The sequence below is a fragment of the Protopterus annectens genome, chromosome 11.part0, assembly GCF_019279795.1.
Source record: "Protopterus annectens isolate FY-2018-M chromosome 11.part0, PAN1.0, whole genome shotgun sequence".
Classification (NCBI taxonomy): domain Eukaryota; kingdom Metazoa; phylum Chordata; order Ceratodontiformes; family Protopteridae; genus Protopterus; species Protopterus annectens.
The window spans coordinates 848514391-848539155 of NC_056745.1; the positions used below are offsets into that span (position 1 = coordinate 848514391).

The 24765-nt window shown below is 36.2% G+C and overlaps 1 protein-coding gene across 4 annotated transcripts in view; it reads left to right on the top strand.

The window, feature by feature from the left end:
- CACNA2D1 (calcium voltage-gated channel auxiliary subunit alpha2delta 1) overlaps positions 1 to 24765 on the top strand; it is a 3475830-nt gene that overhangs the window by 2321893 nt on the left and 1129172 nt on the right. For all 4 annotated transcript variants that reach the window (XM_044088264.1, XM_044088265.1, XM_044088266.1 and 1 more), the window contains exon 8: positions 10221 to 10287. In XM_044088264.1, the coding sequence (XP_043944199.1) occupies positions 10221 to 10287 (67 nt within the window). The remainder of the gene's footprint in view (positions 1 to 10220; positions 10288 to 24765) is intronic.

Consider the following 24765-nt stretch of genomic DNA (forward strand, 5'->3'; position numbering starts at 1 on the left):
CTAATACGGCTTTAAATCACTATATATATATATATATATATATATATATATATATATTCAACTGCGGTGGTGGTGCTGCAGTAGTATTGTCGCCTCACAGTAAGACATTGTCCTGTTCGAGTCTCAGCTAAAGCATCTTCTGTGTGGAGACATGCATGAATGGGTGTACCTTCGTTGAAGGTTGTGCGTCAGGGCTGGCAACTAGGCACATAAAAATCTACGGCCAATCATTAGTTGACCGGAGTTCTGCTGTGGCGACCCCTAACCGGGAAAAGCCAAAAGATACAACAATATATATATATATATATATATATATATATATATATATAGATATATATAAATAAAAGCAACTTTAATAAGCAGAGTAACCTCTGTTTCACAAAGTCTAGGTACTATTTAAAATAAAAACTCAACCAATCACAGAAAGTTCAGCAATCATGTGATGACATTGATAGAAAACCCCTCCCAATGAATAAAAGCAACCTACCATTTGTTAAAGACATAGCAATAAAAACAGTATTCCCAGCATCAAATATAAAGATTTGTTAAACTTATACAAAACACAGTAGTAAATCATAAAAAACATTGAGCAAACTCTATATGTTGCTTCAAAACTGACCATAAACACAAATAAAAGATTAAATGTAGAAGCAGAAAGAATGTCAGGAATTTGCTTTTGATTCTCTTTTATCACATGACTCTGCTGGCTTTTAGCAGGGCTGTCATTTACTTGTCTTGATATAGTACTCCATGGGGAACAAACATTTCTGCCTTGGTTCTGCAGTGCTATCATGGTGTAACACAGGGTTGTGTGCAGTTTAAACGTGACACACAGCACACATGCTTGATAATACGGACATCCAGTAACCTCTCCACATACAATCTTTGTACACTTGTAAACCACCAAACACATAGTGGTATAATGCTTTCCATAAAGCTGACACTGACACATTAAAAACTGATGAAGAGCTATAGAAACCACAAATAATGGAATATGACATATAAAGGTATTTGTTAGAAGGGTCAGTGACCAGTACCAAGGCACATACCTTTTTTTTTTTTTTTTTTTTAAACACAGGCACACATACACTAATTGAAAACAAAACAAACCACTGTCATGTTTTTTTTTTATTTACATACATTACTTATATGTTTATATACCAACTGTCATTCAGTCCACCGTTGCATAAATTGCTCAGTTCCTACCTTTAATTATACCTCACTCATCCTCTTGAACATTTTTCTGCATGTATCATTGCCACACATTCCATTTATTTCCACAGAATTTGCTTCTTCTCTTTTCTAAAGATCCCACTTCTTGTTCTTTTATCTCTTTTACAGTACTCAGTACTTCAAATGCAATTGGTTTAGATTTTGATTTCCATCTTCTAGTGATTGCTTTTTTTGGCAGCCAATCAAATTAAACTTAATAAGGCCTTATTATGTTCAGGCAGTTCAGATCCTGTGTCAGAGCTCAAAAGAATCATTTCCTTAGTTGCAGCCATTTGCACACCTGTTGTTTCTGACATAGTACTCTAAGAAATTTTTAAAAATCTGCCAATCTACTACCCTCTCAAAACATATTCCTAATTACCTCTTTCTTCCCCATTATGACTCCTACATTTGTTATCTTCCCAAGAAAAAATCCTTTGAAGTCTGCTTGTGTATAACAATACCTATGCCTTCTCAGTAGTTACATGGTACTGCAGTGTATTGTTATTATTACTTTTCTTACTACTTGTATGCACATAACCAGTGCTTAAAAGTATTAACTCAAAGCAGAGAAAGCATCACAACATCCATTTGAAATGAGGCTATCACAGAGTGCACTATGACACAGGTAGACATTTTTAGTAACAAGTTCTGCAGCAGAAAAGCATGTTGTTTTCTTTGTTCATAGGTAGGTACCAGGCTATTGGCCCTAGGGCCTATATAACCGTAGCCAAAAATGTACAGTGGCTTTCGCCACCCAGGAAAATTATTTTCCTGTGCCACTGTCGAAAAGAGCCATAGAAGTGATCCCAGGGGTGAATTTCCTATTTCCCATCCAATATAGGTTCATAGGTAGGTATGCGTGAGATGTATTTTTGAAGTGATTGCCTTTATTGGTGACCATAAACAAACTATGCAAATGAGCTGCATATGGTTAACTAGCAAGTTGAGCAAGGGGAAAGCAATCTCCCTGACTACTGGCAGTGCAGTAGCTAGTGTAGGCAGTGCAGTTTAATACCTCTTATACTGCAGGAGTTCCTGGCACTTCGATTGGAGTCAAAGGTTATATTCAAAGAGAAGGGCAACAGTTCAGTGTCTCTGATGGTATAGCAAGTAAGTGCAGCTTATGGTACTTATGCCTTGATGGCAGGTGGCCATATATTGTCTAACATTTACAATGAACTGCTGCTAAGGTCATCAAAAGTAAGTGACCACTGTAGCAGTAGTGGCAATTTCCAAGTTTCTCTGGGCATGCAGAAAGGTGTACATTCATTAGATCACTAATCAACCTCAGTAGTGTATCTTGCATCTGGTACCATCCAGCCAAAGCAGAGTACTTTTGTTGAGTAATCAGACTTCTATAAACTCTGCTGTTGATATCTTGAATTATTTATTGCCTTCCCTTGGGCATATTTTGAAAAATCAAGTGCATTTTTGCCTTTCATTGTCCATTCTGCTAATTTACTCACTCTCAATTCATTATATAGCTAGCTGTTGGATAAATTGGTATATTTTTTATACTTCAGTGAATTATTTTCTGTGTTTCTATATCAAGAGGACTGAAGATTTTCCATCTAGTGATAGTAGAGGGGGTAGCCTGGGCTATTCAAGTTGGAAAAAACATTAGAGAGCCCGTAGTGTGTTTGTTTTATTGTTTTGGTCAGCTTGTCTTTAGTGCCTTTATAAATTCAGCAAATTTGCATGGCCTTGGCTCATTTGCACAGAGCTCAGCAATGCTTGGCATCCTCGCCTGTTCCTCAGAGAATTATTTGTCTTGCAACTGATGCCATCCAGCCAAAGGTAAGTACTTTTACTGAATAATCACATTTGTATAAGCTGTATAAAGTACATTGTTGCTGATATCTTGAATTATTTATTGCATTTCCTTGTGGTTATTTTGAAAACAAATGCATTTACCCTCTCATTGTCCGTTATGCTCATTTAGTTTCTCTGAATTCATTATCTGGCTAGTTGTTGAATTACTTAGTGTATTTTTGGACTCCAGCACACTCCTTTTTGTATTTTTTACATTACAAGGACTGAGGATTTTCCATGTAGTGGCAGTAAGTGGTATCTTGGGCTGTCTAAATTGGGAAACGTACTAGAGAGCCCTGAGTGTAGGAGTTTTATTGTCCAGATGGCTTATTAGACACCTTGTTTTTAGTGCCTGTATGTATTCGGCACATTTACAGATCCTCTTGACTCATTTCCACAGAGCTGTGCCTCAGAAGTGCTTGTCTTGCATCTGGTGCCATCCTGCCAAAGCTAAGTACTTTTGTTGAATAATAGCAATACTATAAGCTGTGTAAAGATCAATGCTATTAATATCTGCAATTATTTTTGTGTATCCTTGTACTTACTATGAAAATAAAATCATTTTCCCACTAATTGTCCTTTCTGCTAATTTACTTGCTCTCTATCCATTATCTAGGTAGTTTTTAGACAAGTTAGTGTATCCCTACCCTCCAGCAAGCCATTTCTGTGTTTCTACACAAAGAGGACTGAGGATTTCCATCTAGTGGCAGTAGGTGGTAGCCTGGTCTGTCTGAGATGGAAAACTCTAGAGAGCCCTAAGGGTAGTTTTTCTATTGACAAGAGATATTACTACTCAGATTATCTTTTTTTTTAGTACCTGTAAGTCCATACAGCAAGTCAAAACACTACCCAGGACTCTAGGCATATCAGACTCTATTGTCCAACATACTGATGTCCATCTCACCAGGCTGAATAGGGAGAAAATAATGGCCAGTTCTTTATCAGGAGAAAGGACCTGACAAACTACATATGCACTTAATCATTGTACCACATATTTAAGTGTGATTCAGTTATAGTCCATGTAGGTGTAAATGACCTGAGACAACCAACACTATATGAAGAGAGACATTATGGAGCTCTAGGACTATGTGTCAAAGGCTGCTATGTGCCTCGCATTAGGCAGAATTCTACCTTCACCAAGAATGAAGCTACGATATGAACGAAGATGACTAACTTTAAAAATTGGCTTAGTTTCTGGTATCATTTTGGTGAGATATAATATTTGTCAACATGGTAGGACATGGGGGATAGGCCACATCCCATTGCCAGTGATGGGCTGCACCGGCCCTCCCTAGGCTCTCAAATATTGGTGAAAACATTGTCCTCTCCCATTGGGCCTTTTTTTGGCAATGCCAAATTGCCAAACCTTCTAACATTGCAAAATCTACCTAAAGCAATCTAAAGGTATAACTGCTGAATGCCAGGAGTCTAAACAGGAAGATCCAAAACCTCCAATCTCTCTTCACCTTGGAGAATGCAGACATCTATGCAGTTACCGAGACATGGTTTAAATCTGTAGAGAGCACCCCAATGGTGCAAGACTTCAGTGCCTTCCACACATTTACACCAGCAAGGACAAAAGGTCTCGATCTCCATAAATAAAAAGTAGACCTCAATGATGGTTAAACAGGATGATGAACTGGAGATTGTGCATGTGCAAATTACCATGGACAAAGTCCCATACCATATCTTAGCAAGTTATAGATCATCCTCTGTGACCCAGGAAACCCATAGCTCTTACTTAAACCTGCTGGAGACACTCAATAATCAACCAAACACCATGCTCATGGACAACTTCAATTAGTCCTCGATAGAAGTAGATATCCTAAATGGCCCCAATTTTGCAGACAGAGAGATTCCTAGACTTTGTTAACAAAAACAATTTGATCTCATATTGCATATACCCACTAGTGGCATAAACGTATTGGACCTGACACTCACAAAAATGGGAGCAAGCTGCCTCCTCACATCGTCATGTGCTCTCTGTTGAGGTAAGACTACAAAGTGATATCAAAAATCAATTCTGTAACCCCAGTAAACCCTGTAACTGTTAGGAACTTTTCCAAAGTAAACTACTTCTGTTCTGTGTGGAACTGTTCACAGAAACTCTACACAACCGTCTTAATAGTTGCACAGAGGCTGCTGTGCCTAGCAGAAATAAGTCCAAATCAAACTTAAAAAACAAGCCATCCTGGTGGAATCAAATGTTAAACAGGATACACAATAATGGAAAAAAAAAGTCATAACTAAACTTAGAAAGTACAACACCCAAAACATATAAAAAAAGTTCTCATCAAGCTGAATAGACACCTAAGAGGGCAAATTAAGACCAACAAAGCCAATACTGGGATAGGTTAACTTCCTAGGTCAAGGACAACCATAAGGCTTTCTTTAACTATGTCCAAAACCTTAAAGGCAGCACACAACAGTTTGCTAAACTAGTTGTAAATGGAGCCAAATTCATGGAGGTGGAAGATAAAGCAAATCTACTGGATGACAAATTCAGCTCCCAGTTCATCCCCCAATCCCCCCAACTGCCCCCTCCCCACGGGAAATATCATCAAACATAATCTCACCAACTAGCAAGAAGGAGCAGGTCCTTAATGTGCTGTTTAAGGCCAAAAGCACAGCCTCAATGGGCCCTTACAAAATTCTCCTAAACAGTCTGAAATATGAACTCTCAGGGCCACTGAAGACACTTTTCAACCTTAGCCCCAGAACAGCTTTTGTGGCCTGTGACTGGAGGACTGCAATGGCTATCCCTCTGCACAAGAGTGAACCATCAATGGATCCTGGGAACTACAGATCCATTAGTCTGTCTAGTCTCACCTCTAAAGCTATGGGAAGAAATACCTTGGAAATGACTAATAATGACATAGGAAATCTTCAGACACTGAACTCAACCCACTTTGGTTTTGTCAAGGACTGGTCATGCCTACTAAACCTGGTGGATGTCTTTTAGAAGATGCAGCAAGTATCTCACATAGTGCTCCCTCTATACTGGTTTTCTCTGTTCCATCTCCAACTACTGAAAAAATTAATAAAACGACCAGCTGGTCAACTTAAACAGAACCCAAATGTATGTTATCTGAAATAAAATAACAAATAGATTAACAAAAGTCTATATATTGGTGACATGCTTTTGTCCTGTAGCAACTTCTTAATGAACGTCATCAGAGGCAATTACCCATCATTCAACTCACTTATATACTTTGGTGCTTTAATTAAATTTAAAAACTAATTAATTTTGATTAATGCATTTAAAGAAACAGACACGTATACAATTCGGAATAACATTTCAAATAAAAACATTCCACAAGACATAAAAAAGCTGGACATATTTGATATATTTGGGAATAAATATTTTAAAAATGTGGATTTAAATATAAAATGTAAGAAAATAAATAAATAAATAAATTAAACTCTTCCTAAAAATCATGAAGTAAGTGAACCATTAAACCAATCCACAAACTGCGTAATGAAATTCTATTACGAGAACCATCATACCTTATCTGCTTTGATTTTCAAAACTGGGAGAATAGAAATTTGTTCATTTCATTCCAGTTTTGTGCCCAATAGCAATTATGAAAATTTTTGTACAGTTATTAGAATTGAGTTATATACTCTTAAGATTAATGTACTCACTCTACCTTGAGAAAAAAACACTGGAAACAAATATTACATTTCATAGCTGTAAAAAGAAAAGTATATTTAACCCCCCACTTATCCTACAGTTACACACTTTGAGAAAAGCTGTGAGAGAGATCTTTATACACTGCACAAAAATAAGCATAGATTTCAATAGTTTAACTAAAAGAGAGATCTGTATTAAAAACCCTCATGGGTAATAAATTGATTAGAATAATGAAGCCTGATAAGACGGGGGTGTAGTATTGGACAAGGTAGATTACTTCAGTAAAATTGAAATATTTTCATGATGCTGATACATATACCATAGTTTCTAAGAATTAAATTAATATTGGATACAAGAAAATAGATTTCTTTTTATAATACTGTTTGTTCCAAGGTGCAATTCACTTAGATACCTACAGATTCTTGGCAACAAAGGTCCCACTTGTCCCTTCTATTTTTATAATCCCTAAACTAAAGACCAGTTTGATCCACCTTATAGGGTTATTGTAGTGGCGCATGGGCCTAAAACACATACTTTAGCTGAAACAGAAAAAAAACAGTATAGAGGGAGCTGGTTCTTGGTTTGAGTTTACTGTATATCAAGAAAAGTCTTTGTTTTTTCTATGGAGACTGTAGATTGCTGAAAGAATTTTATGATATTGGCTTGAGTCCATCCCTTTTCATTTTCTGATAATGTAACATCCAAACTTGACTTTGTGATGTAGCAGTACTTCTTAGCTTATGAAGGCTTAGAACAGTGCAGAGCTCACCTGCCCTAAAACAAAGAAGTGAGATTTTCATTATATGACTTTTTTGTCTGTGATCATTTAACAAAAAATTGACACGTTTTTTAACTGCAGCTATTGAAACTGAAGAAACAGAAATGAAAGGACAATATGTAGACAGTAACTGTGTTGAGGGAAAGGATGATCTAAGGTGCTCTAAGGGCATAACACCTGTTTACTTTTTTCTTGGTATCCTACCCTCTAGCATGATACCAAGCAGGTAAAAGCTAGGTCCCATGAACATCTCAAATGGTACGATCCAAGAATCCTTTGTAAATTAAGTTAATTTCTGTTGCTTGCCTGCATATTCTAGAAAAAAAGTAACTGAATGAGTTCATTGCCAGTAGCAATCTGCAGGTATCAGTCTGCCAGCAGAAAACTAAGTGAAGGAATTACTTGGAACATGATTTAGTTACAAACAAATTTAAATATGTCTGCAATTTACTTCATATATCCATGCTGTAAATTAAATCTAACACAGTACTACCAGTGTTACCAAAATATGTTAAATCTAATACTGGACTAAAACTGCTAACTAAATAATTATAAAACTATGTGTGTAGAGTTTAAATCCCTATAAAGACTCATGGCAAAATTGAAAGAAAATCATTCAGAATTTCATACAAAAATGATATCTGCTGCAAAATTAATTTGTTGAGGAAAGTATGAAGGAATTGTCGTTCACTTAAAATAAAATCGGTTGATGTTGCTTTCTCAGTAGATTATAAAGCAAGTGAAGGTTAATACCCATGCAATCCTTTCATTTACGCTGTGCTCCACTGATGCTTCATTCTATGGTACATTGCAGTGTAAAGAAAGGAGGAAGAAGACTGGAGGATTCATTTCTTTCTGTCTCATTAGATTGATCATGGGTGATAGTATTCCATCAAGAGTAGTTGATAGTGGTATAAGCAATTCTGATCTTAACTCCACTACTTTGCGATATTGCATCTGGTATTTTTATGGTCTTGAGCGTATAGAAGCAAGGGTGACTTGTATTTCTGCAGTAAAACACACTGATTGCGCATGTATCCTTTTCAAGAATGCATCAGAATCAATGACTTGTATCAGATATATTAAATCTTGTTAGTTTACACTAATGATTTACAATAGATCATACATACATATATGTATAAAATGTGTCTGTATCTGTGTGTATCTATATACATATAGTTAGACATATAGATACATAGATTGATCCAGATATGTACATATATACATATATAGAGTCTCAATATGTGTAAAATGATTTTTGAGAATGCTAATGATTGATTGATTTTTGTCTTATAATACTGTGAAATGAAAGGGAAACTTGAAATGCTTTTAATGTGCTTTGCAAGCTATCTGTAAAAGTTATTGCCATTTATTTTTAGTGCTAAGTAATCTATAAGAAAGAACACTTTTTGTTAATTCATGAAATTATATTAAAAATTCAGATTTGCAACCCTGTGATTTTTTTCCAGTAAGAAATCTTTGTTCCATTTAAAGTTGCATCTGCTGTTTGTTTAAAGGATGCAACCTCAGTCTTGTATTTTAAGATGAGATGGATCATAGAGGTATAAGGCAATGCAGTGTTTACCCCCAGAGAGACTAGACATGACTTTTAGAATTAGATGTGATTCAGTGTATGTTTTTTTTTTTTGACTTGCAAAAACATACTGATCAAAGTTTAAATTGTTAACTACCATTATTCAGCAGTCTTTAATTCTTTTTTTTTAAGATTATGCCAGTTTTTTATACCACTTTATGTTCTTTTTAACAAGTCTAATGTATTTACATTAGCTGACCTTAAATGTGACACCATTACTTCTGTACCAGATATGTGTTTTTAACGGACAATCTTGTAGGACTTTTACATCTTTTGCTGAGTTTGCTGTCATTGGTTCATCTGATTATCCATAGCCTATTTTCCAGTTTTACATTTGACAAAAATAGTCTGAAAAGTTGTGGCCTCATAAGAAGCCGCCAGGCACACCATTAATAATAATCATCAGAATAGACAGGTAATCCCCAAACCAGATTTGATGTGTCCTGTTCCATAACCTGTGCTTTACTTTTTGAGTTATATAATGATTATTAATAGCTAAAGTAATTAGTTTGTTATTAATTCTGTATGTAGAATACTGTTAAATGCCTTAGCAAGATCAACACAAGCAACATGGATTGTCATTCCCCATCGTGTTACTATTACTTCTTCATGCAATGCCACACACTTAAGGCTAGATCTTAGCTTAATATATGCACATTGTTTCAGATCTACCAGAACTAGGTCCCCTTTTGTCATTTTGTAGAAGCTCAATTATGACTCTGTCAATGATTTTATATAGAGTACTGCTTAAGCTGATCAAAATTGTATCTGACTTATCCCCTTGCCCTATGAGATTTGGGGGTGCTGGGAAAAAGGTATCTAGAAGTGACAAATGCCTTTTTGAAATGTCAATAAAGTAAGCAGTGGCAAGACTTTAAAAAAAGCTGTAAATTTGGCATTAGATTCTATAAACTTTTTTGCCTTTTTAATTTTAAAACATGACTTCTTAGGAAACATATGACTGCCACATTTAATAACAATGTTGCAACGCTGCCTGTATGTGCAAAACAATATTTCATGTTTGACTGTTGTAACATCAAAATGCAATAACATTTTTTTTAATATGTATATATATATATATATATATATATATATATATATATATATATATATATATATATATATATATATATGGGATTGTTTTGCAAAATGGCTTCTGTAATCTGAAAAATATGTTTTGTTTTAAGGATCTCCATGGGTAAAAGAAAACGATACTCCAAAGATTGACCTGTATGATGTTCGCAGAAGACCATGGTAAGCTACTTGCAATATTCAAAGAGATATGACTGTATTAAAATAACTAAGCACATAAAAATTAATTTTTTACTTATTTATTGGCATTTGCTTACCAGGAAAGTCTGATTGATCAGTGCATTGTTTCAGTGGAGGTCTATTATGCAGACATCATAGCCATCATTTGCCTTGTTTCATCATTCACAGTCAGTTTCACTCATGAGGAACATTCCATTATTCCAACATCGTTGACGTCAGTTACATCATTTACAAACAGCTTTGATTAAAAATAACAGTTATGCAGGATGTAAATGAATATTTTCCTTAGTACAGGAATTTGTATGTAGTACAATATTATCAGCATGCACAAATTGTAAAGTTTTACTTAAAATTATTTGTTACTGTAAAGACTTTTTGATAATCTTGGACATATGAAGATAAAATAAAGAGGTAGAATCCCCCCATAGAAAGGGAGAAGAGAAGAATGTGTAATACACAGAAGCAACTGCACTGATGTTTGTAATACATCTCAGTGTAACCTAAAATTGGTTTGGTATATATTTTCATTTCTATTACAGAAAATCAGCAATGCACTGAGATTATATTTCTGACCACATCTCTTTTTTTCCACAAAAATAGAGGCCACATTACTGTACAAGTCCATCTCTTTATTATTCGAATTTTAAATAATTAGTCTTTGTTGAATGTCTCACTGCTTTGTTAAACTTAGGTTTGTGTTATCTCTATTCCATTTTTACTAAGAAGAGTGTTTTAAGAGTATTAATTTTTAAACAAATAAGTCTACTTCCATCTTGGAATTTAATGTCAGTGTTTAAGGTTCTGGTATTTTTCAGTACTGTGATTAAAATAAAACACTCATTCATTCTAAAATCTGGATTGTGGTACAATATGTCATTATTAGAATGAATATGTTCATGAAATAACAATACTCAGACATGTACAATTAATTATCCTTATTTTATCATGGGAGTGGAAGCTACGCCTAAATAGCATATCGCCTACTTTACCTCCCTTACACAGAGTAACATGCTAAGAGCATTTTTATCATTCTTTTTGAAAAGAAATAATGTAATTTAGTATGTCATTTTCCTTCACTTATTAAAGGGATGCTCAAGCAGACAGTCCTGCTGTGTGCTGCAAGGATGCTTCTGTCTACCACAGACAGTAACCATTTAAAGAAAGTCAAGTCTAAACGAACTGCGAGCAGAATCAATTAAATATGTAGCTCTCTGTAACGAGCTTATATTCTGTATCCCATAATTATAGTTGCCAGTAATCACAATAATCTTTATATTTTGTCAGTAGTTCTCGCATTCCCTATTTTTATACAAAAGACAGTGTTACTGCACTAAGAGGCCATTCTCATCAAACTTAATCATATTTATACATGGAGGAGTAGACTGTGTGAATAATAATGCATTTATGTAATTCCCATTGGGAATGTATATTTGTTTCAGTATTCCTTTCATGTAAACATTTTATAGCATAGACATGGAAATCATGATGAAATTTGTCAATCTGCATTAAAAAAAGAGACAGAAAGAGAGAGAGGGAGAATGGCTATTTTATCATAATCATGTGAATTAATCCACCCATCCAGCCATCCACCCATCCATCCATAACCCTTGATATATTAGCTATATCGGTGTATGGTTATGAAACTTCATCATCGATCACCTTCTCAAAACACAAATGAACTAAGGTGATCATAAATGAAAGTAAGTTTCATTTCTGATCATTTAAAAGAACCAGAAAATTTGCTTTTTCATGGCGTGGAGCTTCTCCTCCCAAGCCTGCAAAACTAAGGGATCTGCCCCACATCCCCAGAAATTAACTATATTAACTTTATTAACTATATTAACTCCACTGTCACACAGTTATGGAAAAAGAGGATAATTCCTGAAATTATACTAAGTTGAATTCAAGTAGTTTGACTATAATATAATTCTGCAACTTCAAACACCAATGAAATGCATCGCAAATCAATTGTAGCCATATATATATATATATATATATATATATATATATATATATATAGATATAGATATACAGGTATAGATAAAGGTATATATATATATATATATATATATATATATATATATATGTTTGTGCATGTGAGTGTGCTAATAATATCTTTACTAATTATGATATTATTTGTATGTGTGTATGTGTGTATATGATAGCTATATATATATATAGAACAGTCCACACGCCAAGGGACAAATACCTCGTAGCCAAGAAAATAAAAAGTCAATGATTCATAAAAAACGATGGCAATGAGGTAACCAGGCACAACTCCTTCTGCTATTAAAACAAGGACGTATTTATTATAAAAAATAAAACAATAGGCAAGTGCTTTCACTAAAATAACTTCATCAGACCTTCGACCAAATAATCAGCCATATAACACATTTATAGTGCTTTTAGTGGTTAAGAGTTTTTGAAAAGCACTATAAATGTAGTATATGGTTGATTATTTGGTTGAAGGTCTGATGAAGCTATTTTAGCGATAGCGCTTACATATTGTTTTATTTTTTTATAATAAATACGTCCTTGTTTTAATAGCAGAAGGAGTTGTGCCTAGTTACCTCATTGACATTGTTTTTTATGATATATATATATATATATATATATATATATATATATATATATATATATATATATATATATATATATATATATATATATATATATATATATATATATATATATATATCCGCGTGTGTGTGGGTTTTGTTAGAGTGAGCTAAAGGTTAAAATCAATTCTGGTATAAAAATGCAAAATAAATGAGGCATACAATAAATCTTGCTTAACCGCGGTGGTGGTGCTGCGGTAGCATTGTCGCCTCACAATAAGACATTGTCCTGTTCGATTCTCAGCTACAGCATCTTCTGTGTGGAGACATGCATGAATGAGCGTACCTTCGTTGAAGGTTGCACATCAGGGCTGGCAACTCGGTACGTAAAAATCTACTGCCAATCATTAGCGGACCGGAGTTCCGCTGTGGTGACCCCTAACCGGGAAAAGCCGAAAGATACAACAACAACAATAAATCTTGCTTAAATGTAGAAATAGAGCTTAATATGTAGTCAGCATCCATATTCGTAGTGTGACTTAGCTCTGACTATATCTATTAATAGACATGCTTTTTATAAACTCAGCAATACGTGCTCTCTTATAAAGTTGTTTATAAATGGACATGTTTTTTCCTCAAAAGCAGAACAGTTTGACTTGGTCTCTCAGATGTTGCCTTACAAACATCTATTAATGGAAACAAATATTTCCTGAAAGACATGTTTGTCACAATATCAGAAAAAAGTCTGATGTGCTCTTTTACAATGGACATGGCTTTTTAGTACAAGCTGTTTCCTTCAAAAACATGTTCTTCCACAGTATCAAAGAATTTGATAGAATCAGCAAGAAAACAATTCTGAAAGACAAATATTGCCTTCATTCTCACATCAGCAGAAGTTCTTACAATTATGGTTTCACAGAAGGACAATAGAAAAGTCTAAAAACAGACATTACGTAATTTCCTACAAAAGGCCAAAAAAGATACCAAGAGGAAAAACAGGATCTAATGTGCATGACTAAAAGAGTATATAAGAACTGTAAATCAAGCTATGTTAGAGGTATTGGTAGGAACACACTTGTCCCGAGGTACTGCATTGGAGAAGCAGTTATAATCTTCCATACTAATCAAGAGTAAAATCTTTGCACATTTATGCTATAAACTGACAAAAGAGTACGTTTGTTACAAGAATAATTTATTTATTAGTAACGGCGCTTAGTGTAAAATAGTATTGTGCTGCAAAATATATTTTTCGTCAGTGCAGGATGCGAGGTTCTGTGTTTTAAACAGATTGCAAATAGTCATGCAAAACTCTATGTGATAACCAGGCTTTGATTCAGCAGTAAACAGCCAACAAGACTTTGTGTCTTGAGAAGACTTTGGCTCCAGCAAGTTCCAGTGCAGCACAGCATGCAGCACCATCCTTCATAAATTAATTTTTTCGTGTGTGTGTGTATGTATGCATATTCATTCACAGATTCTATGCTACACAGATTTCCTGAATGTAAATTACATTTATTTAATTGCAGGAAAGCATCATTGACTAAAAATCAAATAAGGTCTGAACATTACTGGTCAGCCAGTTATACCTTAAAACCACAAACATACTGTACTTCATAATAGATAAGTACATTATGGGAATTTTTCACAGGCACTTTGGATGTCAGGCCTCCTGATTACATATTACAATATACAAACGTCTGGAAATTAATGCATATACAGTCTATCAAACAAAAAGGTCACTCTACTTCTGTCTGATAGCTTAGCAGGACTTCTGGTTTTCTTATACTGCAGTGTCTTATCAAATATCAGCAAACCTGAAGCCATGCAAACATTAGCAGATATGATGCTGACAGTCAAGCAGAACACTTTAATATCATTGTAAGCATGGCATTGACTTTGAACTATCACCACTGGAACATTTTGAAAATGGTAAAATAAAACAAGAAGTTTAAGACAAAAGATGCAGCTCATGGTTATGCTGTATCACCTGAAATACCTCACATATCTAGGAAAACTATTGTGTCCCTTAGATTTGTATATCTTCCTGGACATATACCTACAAACTGACTTAGTAAAGAGCTTGACAAACCTCAATAAAAGCACGACAAACTGGTACATCAGGAAGAGGTCCATAAACGGTTATTAAAATTATCCCTTTATGGCAACTACAGTGACATTCAGGGTTAAGCATATAGGAGGGCGTGAACAATATCTTGCACCTGATTGGTCAGAGGTGAACTGACATGTTAAATGGAGAGGGATCTAAACAATGAGTGTTATGTGTTTTAATTATCTGAGGAAGTCTTGTATTATATGAAAGCGCTTATCGAGTTGTTTTTATCTGCTCTTTAAAGTTTTATATTAAAGCTTCTTTCCTGCTGCACATTTGTGGAACTCTTCATTGCTATCATCACCCATTTTTTGCTATCTTGTGTCAGTATCCTACAGACTGCTAAGAGATGACCAGTGTCTGTATAGATCAGACCATGTGTATATGCCTTTAAGATACATTTCCAGAAGTAAGCATGTGCATATAAATAGTGAGCGCAGGCAGACAGCAGTGTCATTTTGGGAGAACAGACAGAGTGTTAACATGTATGTGTGTTGTAGTCAGCCTGTTTATACATTTATTTAAGTGTAGTCAGCCTGTTTATACATTTATTTAAGTTTAAGTTACAAAGCCTCATTTCTGATGTGTTTGTATGTAATGAAGCTGCTTGAACTGAACCCATGAATGTTCATTTGTTTTATAATGACCAGACGAGTGACATGGTATCAGAACCGGGATTAAGAGAACAACTTCTTTAAGCCATGAGGTGCAGATCTGAAGGTGAAGGCAGATTAAGCAGGCTGAGTGAAATGGAACTCAGACAAAAAAAAGGGGGGGGGCAGAAAAAAACTTAAGGGAATGAAAACTGCACAAATGATTTATTTGGCAAAGACAATAAAATGGAAGTTTTGTAAGGCACAGAACGCATTATTAATCAAAGTAGCACAAAACATATTATTAATCAATGAAAGGCACCAAACCCCATTATTATTAAACAAAATGTTCAAAACTGCAATATTTGATAAAACTAGCAGAGATATTCATATGTGACTCAGAAATGGCTTGCATAATGACCAAGTTTAAAGTAAAACAGGCATAAGAAAAACATAAAGATTAGAAGGGCATAACAAGTACATTAAAAGGGCAAATTGAGCTTAAAGAGCAAGGCAACTGCATTTTTTTTAGTAAAAGACCATGTCTTGGACACAAGCTACTATTTTCCATTGCTCAAAGCCATTCAAAGCATAACTAGATTTGTTTGAAGTAATTTAGAGTGTGCAGTGTTTGAGAGTATTTGCTTTATTACGGTGCAATTAGTTCAAAGAGTTTGCTGTGTGCAAAGTACAGTTAAGTGCAGTCAAAGTACAGCCATCTTGAAAAGTTTCTTGTGCTGTGTACATTTATTCACAGAGTGCTGCCATTTCAAAGTGTTTCTTACACTGTACAGAGTTATTTCACAAAGAACAGCCATTTTGAAAGGTTCTTCTGCTGTATACAGTTTATTTGCAAAATGCATTCATCTCAAAGTGATTCTTATCTTGAGCTTTCTCCACTGTGTACAGTTTATTTACAAAGTACAGTCATTTTGAAATATTTCTTAAACTGATAAGGAGTGGTTTCACATACAGTGATTTTAAAGTGTTCTTGTGATACAGAGACTTATTTGGCAAAGTGCAGTTATTTCAAAGAGTTTGTTGTGCTATTGGGCATAATTACAAGTACTGGTATAAAGTTCTGGCATATATATTTGTGTGCATGCTCTTACATGATTTCAAGCACCTTTATTACTGCATGTTGAGATGGCAGAGGCATTTCGCAAACCTAGTCCACTTGTGTTTGATCATATTATAGCAGAGAATTGGAGAGTATTCAAGCAAGAATATGATATTTTCATACAAGCAGCTTTTTCTGACAAAGATGCATGGAGAAGGGCATTACTTTTGCTTAACTTAGCTGGGTCAGAGGCTATTGAAAGAAAGCATTAATTTGTGTATGCACCAGAAGCATATGCAGGAGAGGGGGAAAAATACCATATTGTGGTACTGGCTGAATCAAGGGAGAACCCTGAGTGCTTAAAACATAAATTTAGAGAAATTTGCAATCCCCAGACAAATGTTACATTGGAGAGGAATGTATTTCATACAACAAACTAAAAGCCAGGTGAAACTTTTGCAGCTTTTATCACTAACTTGAGAAATAAAGCCAAAACATGCAGATTTGGTGACTTGAAAGACGATTTAGTAAAGGACAGGCCTGTGTGTGGTGTTAATAGTGCTGCAGTGAGAAAGATTTTGCTTCATGACAGTGATTTAACATGAAGCAAAGCCATAGAGATTTGTCAAATCCATGAGCTCAAAGAAAGGCACACAAGTATGTTTGCATGTGATAAGAGCATGGTTTCAACAGTCTCTAGAGCAAATGTAGACAGCACGCAACACGTGGCAAGCAGAACCTGGCCTAAGCACATGGCAGCTGCAACCACTGTGGATTTGGCAGGGAGATCTGGTAGCTGTCAAATTCCAAGACTAGCTCAATAAAAATGGAATGGTCAGTACAGTATAAGGTTGAGTCACCAAAACCCAAGACAAGTCTTATCGTTAACTCTCGTAATTGTGCAGCCAATCATGAGTCTAAAAGAGAGAAGTGCATAACATTTGGTCAGCAATGGCACAAGTATAAAAAATGGAACCACTTTCAAAAGTTTTGTAAAATCAAGCAACCCTCATTCAGTTATTAAGAAAGGCCACCTGGAAAAGCAATTTATCATGTAGAGAGCTGCAACCTACTTTATATGTAGATGGTGTATCAGTGGCCAGTGAGAAGGTTAATGCAGTAGATTTGTTGGCAAAGAACGAAGTATTTTGTACTGTCCTAATCAATGGTAAACCCACAGAACTCAAAGTAGACACTGGTACAAAGTGTAATGTAATGTCAGCAGAATTTGTTAAAGTGAGAGCTGGTGAGCAACTTAATTTTGCCAACTGTAGCTTGTTGCATATGGAGGGTGAAGAAATTAAAACTGAAGGCTCAGTAATGCTTTCATACTATTTGGCTGGGAATAGCTACAGCTTGCACTTTTATGTAGTCCAAAGACCTGTGCAGTCATTATTGGGTCTCAGACATACAGAATGAAACTGCCTTCCCTTACCAAAGAAGTATGTCATGTAAGCACGTCACAGTTCCAGCTTCAGTGATACTATTTTATCAGAGTATGATGATGTCTTTGATGGCAACCTAGGCAAACTTCCAGTTGTATATGGTCAGACCAGCAAGAAGAGTTCCAATAGCTATGCAGGACAAAGTCAAGGTCCAGTTAGACAAAATGGTGCAGCAAGGTGTGATTTGTCCAGTAACAGTACCAACTGAGTGGGTGTCTTCTGTGATAGCTGCTCATAAGTAAAATTCAGATGAAATCAGAATATGCATTGACCCAAGAGACTTGAATAAGGCATTAAAAAGACCTCATCATCCTATGCCTACAGTTGAGGAGGTTGCTGCCCTCATGCTAAATGCCATTGTTTTTTCTGTCTTAGATGCAAAGAGTTCATTTTGGCAAGTAACGCTTGATTGCAAATCTTCACTACTGATGACAATCAGTACCCCATTTGGTAGATATAGATTCATCAGGATGGCTTTTGGAATAAATTCTGCCAGTGAAGTCTTTCAGCGTTCAATGGAGCAAATTTTGTCAGGCTACCCATGTGCAATAATAGTTGATGATTTACTGGTTGGATGCAAGGGTGAAGCAGAGAATGACAGAAACCTCAGGGAAGTTATGGGGAGAGCGAGTGAAGTGAACTTATAGCTCAGTCCCCTGAAGTGCAAATTCAGACTACCAGAAGTTAGTTATGTAGGTCATTTATTTACCAATACTGGCTTACGACCAGATCCTTCTAAGCAAGCATCCATCCTTGAGATGCCAGCTCCAGACAATGTCCAAGCCCTACAGCGTTTTCTTCATGTGGTTATCTGTTTGGGCAAATGTATCTGTGACTTTAGTGAGTTATCAGCACCTTTAAGAGAGCTGATACGCAAAAACGTTACCTGGTCATGGTTGGAACAACACCTGAGAGCATTTGATAACCTCAAACATCAAATTGCTAACCCACCTACATTGGGATACTATGATGTCCACAAAACAGTAGTTCTTTCCTGTTATGCTTTAAAGTTCAGTCTTGGTGCAGTTATTCTTCGAGAGGGCAGACCTGTTGCCTGTGCATCTAGAACTCTTACCGAAACTAAGATGCAGTATGCTCAAATTGAGAAGGAAGTTTTGGCAATTGTTTTCATATGTTCAAAGTTCAATGATTATATTTATGGCCAAGCTATCCAGATAGAAACTGACCATCAATCTCTAGTCTACTTTAAAGAAGCCTATGTATTCAGTTCCAGCAAGACTACAAAGAATGAAGCTAAATTGCAAAAGTACAATTTCAAAATTGTCTATACAAAAGGTAAACTTCTTTATCTGGCTAATATCTTATCCAGATCACCCAGAATTACCACGGAACAGCTTGATGCAGAGAATTTTTCTTTGATGTCATGGAAGTGCATCATTTTTCTACCACAAGACTTGATGAGCTGAGAAATAATACAAATAGTTATCCAATTTTGCGAAAGCTCAACCACTTCATCAATCTAAAATGGACATTAAAGTAATCCTGTGTACTGCCAGGAATACAACCTTACTTCCCATACAAAGATGAGATGCTGATGGAAGATGGTATAATTTTCAAAGGTATAAAAGTTGCTGTTCCTACTTCCTTACTGCGTGAATACATTCAGATTTTGCATCGTGGCCACCCAGCTTCCAATTGTTCCAAAAGAAGGGCAAGAGGACTAGTATTTTGACCTTTTCTGTTGAAAGACATTTATAAACTGGTTTCTTCTTGTTCAGTGTGCAACAGTACTAAGCCAGATTTGCAAAAGTAGCCACTTCAGCTAAGCCAGATTCCTGAACTACCTTGGACAACAGTAGAAATTGGCATATTTGAGTGGAATAATCAGCATTACTTAGTGTTGATAGACTCTTATGCTTATTTGAACTAGTTTGAGATCGATTTGATACCTAACCTAACATCCAGTGCTGTTATTGCTAAGATGAAACGTTTCTTAGTTCATTTTAGCCTACACAAAGTTATTTCTGACAATGGTTCTCAGTTTAACAGTCAATTGCTTCAGAGACTTGTAAAAGAGTAGGACTTTATGCATGTTACCAGTAGTCCTGAATACCCACAGTCAAATGGCCTTGCTAAATATGCAGTACATAGTGCAAAGCAATTACCAGAGATGTCAAAGTGTGACAATACTGATATCTTCTTGATTTTACTTTATCTCAGAAGTATACCCCCTGAGAATCTAATTGGCTCGCCTGCTCAGAGACTTCTATCTAGGCAAACCAAAACAACCTTGCCTATCAGTTCTAGTTTGTTGGTGCATAATGTTAAAAACAACAGAGCAATCAAAGCCCAACTTTTTAAGAAGCATTCTTATCAGAAGTCCAGCTATGATAAAATGAGCAGATTTCTTCATCCATTAAAAGAAGGAGAGACAGTGAGGATGCAAACGATAAAAGGCGTTGATCAAATTGGTCAAATCAGAGGTATATGTGTCAAGCCAAGATCCTACTTAGTGGAATCTGAGGGTATAGAATACAGGAGAAACCACGGACATCTTTCTGTATCAGAAATGATATCGCAGCATCATACCTGTGATATACATTCTAGTTCCCAGAGCAACCCTGACAATGTTCATACCGTACATGTCTCAGTATCCATTCCCATCCCTGATGATGTCCCAGTTGTCCCCATAGTCGAACAGTCCTTGAAGTCCCCATTGCTAGATCCAATTCTTTTATGTTACACAATCAAGTTGTATTTCCAGACCTAGTGTAAAATACACAGCAACCTAGACATGATTCTTTTATATGCGTCTAATTTTGCATGATTGCATGTCAAAGAATTAGTTCTGTATAACTGCACGTCCAAAGATCATTTCTGTAAATTGCATGTCATTGAATACTGTAATTTCGTATATGGATCATTTCTCAAAGAGGGAGGATATAGATCAGAGCATGTGTATGTGCCTTTAAGAAGCATTTCCAGATGTAAGCACTTGCATATAAATATTGAGCACGTACAGGCAGTAGTGCCTTGAGTGAACAACCAGAGTATTAATATGTATGAGTGTGGTAGTCAGTCTGTTTATAAGTTGGTTTAAGTTTAAGTTACAAAGCCTCATTCCTGATGTGTTTGTGTGTAATACAGCTGCTTGAACCGAACTCACAAATGTTCATCTGTTTTATCCTGACATGATGAGTGACAGTCTGTCATACAAGGCATCCTCCCAGAAGCTTAGGTGGCTCAATTAGCATCATGTGCCAGACCAGTAGCATGAACCTGTGGCCCACCTCCTCAGCTTTTCAAGTGAAGAACAAAAAAAAAAAAAAAATATCTATATATATATATATATATATATATATATATATATATATATATATATATATATATAAACATGTATATATATAAACATGTATATATATATATACATATATATATATATATATATATATATATATATATATATATATATATATATATATATTAATTACTTATTACAGATCCACATCCCTCCAGCTATTTCATTGAAGAGGAAGTTCCTTCTACTGGCACACCAATCACGTGGTCAAGTGCACAACACCCCCATCCCCTCCTGCCTAGCCATTCATGTCCTGTTTCTGTGCCTTGCCCCTAAACCTCCTACATTTTATTAAAAAAAAAAAATCTTCTTGTTATAAACTGTTGCTACAGTTTATGTCCTGCCTGCATTGAACACAAGGCACTCAAAAAAAAAAAAAAAAAAAAAGAAATTTCTTCTACACACTGTAGCAAACTGTTGCTAAATCTTCTATCCTGCCTACATGGAGAGATACAGGGCTCAGATTTTAGCTTGAAGAAAAAGTGATTTTTTTTAAAACTTTTAAACTGTAGCAAGCTGGTATTACATTAGCAATCAAGATTGGCTGATCACCCCCCCAACATTTTGCAGCAAAGGCATTTGCCCCTCGCACCTCACCTTAGCTACACTATTGCATCCTCCACCTCAATAATGATGGATTTACTGCACATCAGCAAGTCAAATGGCATAAGAAATATTCAGTCTAGGGACCTATACCTCTTCTGCAGCATGCACAAAATGGTTTGTAGGGAAAGGTATAGCTTGCAGAGGATACCACTGCTCTGGAACACACTCCTTATCCATGTAAAACAAAGTTCATCTCTAGCCTTATTCAAGCAAAACTGAATTGAATTTGTGTTCAAAACATGAAAAAAGGGATGTGTTTAGTGCTTTTTTTCTTTGTAGATGGATTAAATGATAGAAACAGAGACATTTTCCAGTTGGCAGTATTTTTTTTGTTTTCTCTGCTTTTCTGCAGCTGTCACCATCTCCTATCCTCATTCACTAGGTTTATTGGGCCTGTCTTAGCTGCCACCATCTTCTCTCCTCATTCACTAGGTTTATTGGGCCTGTCTTAGCTGCCACCATCTCCTCTCCTCATTCACTAGGTTTATTGGGCCTGTCTTAGCTGCCACCGTCTCCTCTCCTCATTCACTAGGTTTATCGGGCCTGTCTTAGCTGCCACCATCTTCTGTCCTCATTCACTAGGTTTATTGGGCCTGTCGTAGCTGCCACCATCTCCTCTCCTCATTCACTAGGTTTATTGGGCCTGTCTTAGGTTACCCTGGGCTCAACTTGACCTGCATCTGTGGTTAATGAGGAGATCAAGGACACTGAAATATCATCATTTTTATTATTTATTTATTTATTTTACATTTGTTGACCGCGATAGTCCAACTGGATATATGTCCATTTTCAGCAGATGCCCGGGGAGAAAAGCTCCATATACAAAAAAAAAGAGACAGTACATATCAAACTCAGGCAGACATGTTTAGAAAAATATAGACAAAGAATACAGGCAGATATCAATATACACAATGTGCAGAATTACATCTGATTGGCAAAGACATATCAGAAAATGTGAACATAGAATACAATCAGATCTCATAATGCACAATACTTAGACATTCAATGAAGCATAGATACTTAGTTAAACAGCAGGTTAAGTAGCAAGACATGTATTAGTGAAGTTGTTAGGTTTAGAACAAGAGCACAGCCAATGAGATGTGAGGTATTTTTTGAGTTCTCTTTTAAATAGGGGTAGTGAGGATTCCTTGGTAATGGTAGTAGGGAGTAAATTCCAGATTTTACCAGTTGAGTTAGCAAATAGAGCATCGCCTGCAGAGTTGTTGGATTTTTGGGTCAGTATCATTAGTTTATCAGCTGAGCGTGGGGGCACTAGGAGGGGTGAGAATATTTCTGAGGGCAGGGGTGTTATCAGGTTGATGGAGTATTTTATGCACTACTATAAGCTGGTTGAACTGTAAAAGAGTAGGATACTCTAGCCATCCCAGTTCTTTGAGGTTCTGGCAATGGTGGGTCCTAAAAGCCATGCCTGTAGTGAATCTGGCTACATGATTGTAACATCCTGATAATTTGAGATCAGTTGTGGATAGGTTGGTGAGTACAGGGGAAGCATACATAGGGGTAGAGAGGAGGTATGATCTTGTGATAGCTACCCTAGCTAGGTGGGTGAGGAAAGGTTACGCCTAGAAGCTTTGTATGGTCATCAGGGGAGATAATGGTGTCATTACTAGATTTGATGTTGAAGGAAGGAGGAGGAATTCTATGGTTAGGGGAGAAAAGTAGTAGCTTGGTTTTGTTAGGATTTAGAAGCAGGCAGCAATTAGCTAGCCATGTTTCTACCATGCTGAAAGTGGTCTGGGTGAGGGTTAGAAGTTGTGTAGGAGAGGAGGCAAAGCATATTAGCATTTAGTCATCTGCATATTGGATGCAGGTAGCTCCTGGGATGGTGGTGTGCAGATCATTGATAAAGATAGAGAAAAGAAGGGGACCTAGTATGGACCCTTGTGGGACACCTAGGATTAGAGGAAGCTGGGATGACAGCTTGCTCTGCCAGAAGACAGCCTGCTGTCTAACATTTAGGTAGGAGTGAAACCATTGCATTGTGTGTTGGTCTAAACTGATAGTTTGTAGGGTATTGAGCAGTAGCTGATGGTTGGCCATATTGAAAGCTTTTGAGAGATCTAGGAAGAGTGCTGAAGATAGTTTGTTGTTGTTGCGATGAAGACTGATGACATTAGAGATATATAGAAGAGCCGTGGTGATACTGTGGAATGGCCTAAAGCTGTGCTGAGAGTCGGCAAGCTTTCCGTTTTGAATAAGAAAGTGAATGATTTCTTTGTGTATGCAACTTTCCATGATTTTAGCTAGTAGTGAAAGAATGGCTATAGGTCTAAAGTTAGATAATTCTGTGGAACTTCCTCCTTTATGGAGAGGTATAACGTGATATTTTCCATATTGCTGGGATGGATCCTTCTGAGATGGATCTGTTGATCAGAATAGAAATAGGAAGTGCTATGGCATCAGCTGCTTTTTGAAGATATTCAGTTAGGAGGTGGTCGGCAGCTAGTGTAGTAGGTTTTAACTTTGTGAGTAAGGTCCGGATCAGGTTGGTAGGTATGGTTTGAAAGGTAAAGGTGTGTTGGGTGCTGGGTGGATCAGGGCTAGATGTGCCAGAGCTGGTGTTTGTCTCCGATGGAGTGAGATGGGTAGCTAGAGACTGGATAGTTTCAATAAAGAAGGAGATGAAGCTGATTGCAATTTCAACAGGGGATTTATCAAAGGCAGCTGATGGGGTAGGAGTAGCAGAACAGCCTGGGTGGAGAAGATTGTTAATACCAGACAAAAACTTTTGAGGATTTAGTTGATATT